The sequence below is a fragment of the Quercus robur genome, chromosome 8 (assembly GCF_932294415.1).
Source record: "Quercus robur chromosome 8, dhQueRobu3.1, whole genome shotgun sequence".
Classification (NCBI taxonomy): Eukaryota; Viridiplantae; Streptophyta; class Magnoliopsida; order Fagales; family Fagaceae; genus Quercus; species Quercus robur.
Window position 1 is genome coordinate 48,441,137 of NC_065541.1, and position 6,609 is coordinate 48,447,745.

General features: G+C 37.0%; 1 protein-coding gene across 1 annotated transcript; it reads left to right on the plus strand.

Moving 5' to 3' along the window:
• Window positions 1-647: 647 nt before the first annotated feature.
• Window positions 648-5,761, plus strand: LOC126696779 (auxin response factor 18). The gene is made up of 15 exons (XM_050393497.1): window positions 648-1,183; window positions 1,287-1,445; window positions 1,864-1,979; window positions 2,117-2,212; window positions 2,312-2,368; window positions 2,785-2,937; window positions 3,038-3,122; window positions 3,281-3,371; window positions 3,474-3,638; window positions 3,741-3,854; window positions 3,941-4,013; window positions 4,106-4,253; window positions 4,339-4,946; window positions 5,040-5,227; window positions 5,317-5,761. The coding sequence occupies exons 2-15, from the start codon at window positions 1,391-1,393 to the stop codon at window positions 5,462-5,464; spliced, it is 2,097 nt and encodes a 698-aa protein (XP_050249454.1). The 5' UTR covers window positions 648-1,183; window positions 1,287-1,390; the 3' UTR covers window positions 5,465-5,761.
• The last annotated feature ends 848 nt before the right edge of the window (window positions 5,762-6,609 follow it).

Below are 6,609 nucleotides of genomic sequence, written 5' to 3' on the forward strand. Positions count from 1 at the left end.
GATTAAAGAAAGAACATTATTATATATATATATATATATATATATATTTTTTTTTTTATCAAAGAAAGAACATTACTAGTAGTAAGTAAAGTAGTACTAAAGGTCCATTTGGGTAGTGCGGTTGCGTCCACATTTTGCAAGTTTTGAGCGTTTTTTTTTTAAGTCCAGCACGTTATGCACTGTTCATTGGTCATGAACAGTGATTTTAGGCCAATGAATAATACTGAACAGTAAAAAAAATTATTTTATTATTATTTTCAGTTTTCAATTTTCAACAAAATAAAATATATTGAAATGCAAACCAAAATAGTAACCCCCAAATAAAATGGATGCCATCACTACTTATAAACTCTACAGAATGTATGTATGTATGTATAATGTATGTAACTCTGTACAGTTGACTGTACTATACCAGTAAAACCTGTAGAAAGAAAAGAAAATATATTTGATGGATGAAAATTTGGTGGGCCAAGTAGGAGTGTTTATCCCGCATCACTGGAGAAAAAAAAGTAACAGAACGGGCATGGCATCATAGGCCAGAGGACTAGACAGACATTTTCTTTTAAAGAGAGAGAGAGAGAGAGTGGACACTGAAATAGAGTACAACAGTATAGTCAAATATAGAAGGGTAGAAGAAGAGACTAGATAGAGAGAGAAAACAAACAGGTAGAAAGAGACTAGAGAGACAAAGAAACCAGCAGAGAAAGAGAGAGAAAGAGAGTGTATTAATATATTAACTCTCTCTCTCTCTCTCTCAGTCACACAGGAAAAAAAAAAAAAAAAAAAAAAAGCAAGCAAATTTGGGGATTTGGTAACGTTGATTCATTTCATTCATTCAGGGTCTCCCTTATTAGAAGAACAAAACCAAACCAAACCCAACAAGAAGAACAAGAACCAAAAACGACAACAGTAAGTAACACCACACAAGGCTGAGGAGTGAGAGAGACAGAGACAGAGACACAGACACGGAGAGAGATTCACAAAGGAAAAAAAAAAAAAGCAAAGTGGTTTTTGGGGACCAAACAAAGACAAAAGCAGAAGAGCCGGTTTTGTAACCGAAGCAGAAGAGAGTGTGGCAGTCGTTACAAAACAACAACAACAACAACAACAACAATAACAATAACAGCCTCAACAGCAACTAATCATTATGATTACTCGTTGCATAACCGTCCTGTCTGCCTAGGCCTGCCTTTACTCTCTTTCTGGGTTTTCTTGCTTGTAAATGGGGTAGTCTTATATTTCATCATCATCATCATCATATTCTTCTTCTTCTTCTACTACTACAGATACTAAAGGATTGACCTTTGAGCTTGCTTTCGTTTGCTGGGTTTTATTTTCTTCTTCTTCTTCACTGTTTTCCTTTGTACGACGTTTGTTTGTGGGGTCTTCAATGGCACATCTGGAAGGGAGTCCTATGAGCTCGTCGATTTCTCAAGCGGAAACGGGTAAGGAAGCTTTCTGGGTTAGCCGAGAAATTTGGAAAAAGAGAGTAGAAATGAAAGCATTCTCTGTTTGGTTGCCGAGAAAACGCAGGAAAATAATTTGAAAGTGAAAGTTTTGTTCTTTTCTTTATAGTAAAACCCTCTTTTCCGTTCTGGGTTTTGAAGGAAAAAAAAAGTGAATAACTTCTACCAGCTGAGCTAAATATTAATCTTTAAGCTTTGTAGAGTGAAGGTTTTGAATTCTCAGCTCACAAAAATAAATTGATGTTAGAAGTTGTAGCTTACTTCATTCGCCTGTGTTTTCTTGCAACCAAGCGAAGCAGAAACTTTCTCAGCTACTAAATAAAGCTAGAGCTTAAGATCCACTATATTTATATTTTTTTCTGAATTTATTTTTGAAAAATTTATTGGAATTTTGTAGGTTGTGTAAATGATGATCTGTACACGGAGCTTTGGAAGCTATGTGCAGGGCCTCTGGTGGATGTACCAAAGCCTGGGGAGAGAGTGTTTTACTTCCCTCAGGGTCACATGGAACAAGTACAGTACAACCACTCTTTCACTGTTTTTGTTTTCCTTGTTTCCAAAAACAGATCAAAATCTGCTTTTCCTCTTTTGTTTTCGCATGTTTTCAATGTTTTTTTTTTTTTTTTTGGTTGCTTTATTGGGTTTTGTAGTTGGAAGCATCAACAAATCAGGGGCTAAATCAGCAAATCCCTCTATTTAATCTTCCTCCCAAGATCCTTTGTCGTGTTGTTCACATTCGATTACTGGTATTCTGTTTTTGTTCTTGATTTTCTAGATATCTGTTTTTGTTTTTTCTGTTTTCTATAACTTGGATTTATTAAAATTGTTGGTCAATTTATTTGTAGGCTGAACAAGAATCAGATGAGGTTTATGCACAGATCACCCTGCAACCGGAAGCAGAAGTGAGATTATATTTCTTTCTTGTCTTAATTATTTATCTTTTTATTTTTTGGCTCTGCTTGGCTGCTGAGAAAATGTGGAAAAAATAAAGGTAGTTGGACTTGAGAATCTATATTAGGTAGGTGGGCTTGAGAATATAGAATATTTTTTATATATTTTTTTTGGTTCCCCTAATTTATGAAAGAATGATATCAGATAACTTGTTTTGGAGGAAAAAATTATTATAAGCAAAAAAATCTAATTTGTCTAGTTGCTAAACACCCTTAATCAGAGAAAGACAATGACAATTTTCTAATTCATTTAATCTTATTCTCCACGATTTCTCTGCAATCAATAGTTGCCTAAAAAAGGATTAGCCAACTCTGGAAATAAGGTCTTTAAGTAGAATGACTTTATATTTGGTGATGGTGACTTGCAGCAAAGTGAGCCTTCAAGTCCTGATATATGCCCACCTGAGCCTCCAAGGCAAACAGTGCACTCGTTTTGTAAAATTTTAACTGCTTCAGATACAAGCACTCATGGAGGGTTCTCTGTTCTTCGAAAGCACGCCACTGAATGCCTGCCTTCATTGGTAATAACTCTCATTTTGATAATCTGTTGTTGAATATACATGTTCTAGTGGCTGATAGAAAACTTTTCACATGCACTTCTTGCTGTTTATATCTTGGTAGGACATGACCCAAGTAACACCAACTCAGGAATTGGCTGCCAAGGATCTTCATGGGTCTGAGTGGAAGTTTAAGCATATATTTAGAGGTAGCACATTTGTTCAATTTCTGGTAGAAGCCTTAGTTTATTTCATTTGGAGCAAACTAGTCCAAAGCACAAGTAGAATTAGATATGTTACTAGGAAATGACTCTGTAGCCTTGTTCTATTGTTAAAGTGATGTTTCTCATTTAAACTGAATGATTAGGCCAACCACGGAGGCATTTGCTTACAACGGGATGGAGTAACTTTGTCACATCCAAGAGATTGGTTGCGGGAGATGCCTTTGTGTTTTTGAGGTACATAAACTAGATGTATTATACGTGCTTTGCTGTTTAGAGTCAGGTGCATGCATCTTGTGGTAGCTTAATCTTTTTGGTTAACAATAACTTGTTGTATAGGGGTGATAATGGGGAATTGCGAGTAGGTGTACGGCGTCTTGCCCGTCAGCAGAGTCCCATGCCTTCATCTGTGATATCCAGCCAGAGCATGCATCTTGGAGTGCTTGCTACTGCTTCTCATGCTGTTATGACCCAAACCCTTTTTGTAGTTTTTTACAAGCCAAGGTTTGATAGATGTGCTCATACATTTGTAAATTTGGATGTGTGTATCAGTTGATTAATCTGTTTATTTAGCTTTGATTTTTTTTTGCTACATGATTTATTCAGGACTAGCCAGTTCATTATTGGTGTAAACAAATATCTAGAGGCTGTTAACAATGCGTTTTCAGTTGGCATGCGCTTTAAGATGAGATTTGAGGGAGAAGACTCTCCAGAAAGAAGGTAACAAATAAAATATGTTTTTGGGGCGTTGGGTCCTACCTCTGTTTAATCTTAATAGTTAATTCCTATGTAATTTGTTTGGTTAGGTTCACAGGCACTATAGTTGGGGTTGGAGATATATCTAAAGAGTGGTCAGATTCTAAATGGCGGTCATTGAAGGTTGAAAATAGTTTTTATTTATGCATTTATATTCTGACATATTTATTATCTTCTTTTTTATACTTGTTTGTCACAATTACTTCCCATTTTAGATTCACTGGGATGAACCTGCGACAATACCAAGGCCAGAGAGGGTTTCCCCCTGGGAGGTAGAGCCTTTTGCTTCTTCTGCATCCTTAAACCTTACTCAACCAGTGGTAAAGAGCAAGAGGCCCCGACCTGTTGATATTCCATCTTCTGGTATGAGAAACTACTTTGTTGAGTTTGTTCATTGAAATAGGTGAATCTGAGTATTTGATATTTATGTGCAACTATTGGAATGTAGAAATCACCACCAATTCTGCAGCATCAGCATTTTGGTTTCATGGATCAACTCACTCCCATGAGTTAACCCAATTAGGTAGTGCTGCTGAAGTCCAAAGCCGTGAAACCTGTGGTGTCTGGCCTTCTAGCCAGAAAGAAATCAACACTAATGGCTCATGCATCCGAACAGAAGGCAAATGGCCCTCTTCTCCACATGTAAATGTCTCACTAGATCTTTTCTCGGATTCAGCAGAGGACAACAAAACTGGAACAGCACAGTCAACTATCCCTGATTATCTCTCTCCAGGTTCATCTATGCTAAATAATGGTCCCATAAATGACCATGTGGAAAAACGGACAAAATCTAAGACTTTTCTTGGTTGCCGGCTATTTGGAATTGATTTGACGAAAAACTCCCAAACCACTGCTCCTCCAGAGAGGGAATCAGCAATAATGATGTCCAGTAGTGCCAAAGGATCTAGTTCAACTGCAATACCAGAAGCTGATAGGGTGCATAATCTGGATGCTTCAAAGTCCTCAAACGAACAGAAGCAACTTATACCAGACATGTCATTGAAGGAGACACAGAGCAAGCAGGGCTCCACTCTTTCCATGAGAACTCGTACCAAGGTATAATTTATTGTTATTGCTGGTTCAATTTGGATTGTGCTGCTACTTCTAGTATTGATGCTGATGACAATGAATATTGTTGTTGTTGAGAAGGTGCAAATGCAAGGGGTTGCTGTTGGCCGTGCTGTTGACTTGACTGTGTTGAAGGGGTACAATGATCTTATAGATGAGCTGGAGAAAATGTTTGAGATTAAAGGGGAACTTCGTACACGGAACAAATGGGCAATTGTTTTTACTGATGATGAAAATGACAAGATGCTTGTGGGCGATGATCCATGGCCGTAAGTAACTCAAAATTGGTCTGCTACAGTATTCAATTTCCCATTCAATAGACACTGTTTTGTAAATACTGTTTTCTTTCTGATTGCAGGGAGTTTGTTAAGATGGTTAGGAAAATCTACATATATTCAAGTGAGGAAGTGAAAAAGATGAGTACGAGATGCAAGCTTAATGCTTCGTCATTTGAAGGTGAAGGAACTGTTGTGAGCTCGGACTCAGAGCATGGGGCTGAAACTTAAATAGTTCAGTCTCCGTTTTACTTTATGGTTTTATATTGTTTTGCTTTCTTTGCTTGTGTTGGGGTGGGTTGCTGGTGGTTTGGTTTGCTCAGATTTTTGGAGCTTTCACAAGGACAGCCAAAAAGAATGCTCAATGGATTGGGTTTTGATGTAAGGGGTGGTAGACTCTTACGTTGAAGTAGAGGAACTTAAAGCATGGGAAATGGAATCTGTGTATACCTTGTTTATGGGTGGTTGGTATAAACATTATTCTGCCTGTAAGAATACCAATGTATTTGCATTTTGGTTTCAGTTTTACTCTGGTTTTCTTGTGTGTGAATATTCTTTTCTTGTGCTCCTTGTTTAATCTATTCTATTTTATGTTTTTGCTGACCTCCTTGGTTTATCATTTTCCTCCTCACAAAGGACTCTATGTATGTTGTACACATTTTCAAGGACATAAAATGTCCATGCTGTTGATCTTGCTTGCTGAAGGCTCTCTAAATAAAACTTTTTAAGTTGTTTTGGCTCCTTAAAAAGTTGGCAGATTGTCAAGGGATGTGCTATTGGATGGGTGAGCGATGGAGTCAAGGGTTGTGCTATTGATGTGCATAGTTTGACCCTTACATTACAGGTAAAGTTCTGTAGATACAAGTTTGAGTGCATGCATTTTGTACATTTTTTTATTTTTTATAATGGAGTTAAAACAACACTAGGTTCCTTTCCCAAGCCTATGTTGACGATTTGGTTGGTGAGAGGGGCCCTAGGCCAATTATTCTGGTCACTTGAGGAATTCTTGTACTAGGAAGAATTAGGTAAAAAGGTTTATTCTCTCTTTCCTGGAAATGATGAAGAATTAGAAACTTGCATCCATTGGCAAGTTAGGCCAAGCAGAAGGGTGATCATATAAACAGGAAAGATACGAGTTTATCACGATTTGAACAAATAAAAACTTGCATCCATGGGCAATCCTATTCAAAATTCATCATCAATGATGTAAAATTGTAAATTACTATCATTCAACGTAACTCTCACAAACAATATTAACGGTGATAAACTCAATATTAACGTACAAATATGTTCACAAATCCCTCACAAACATAACTTCAAATCACATTACATCCAAAAAAATCTTTTAATACCAACAATCCGAAATCTAAATGCAT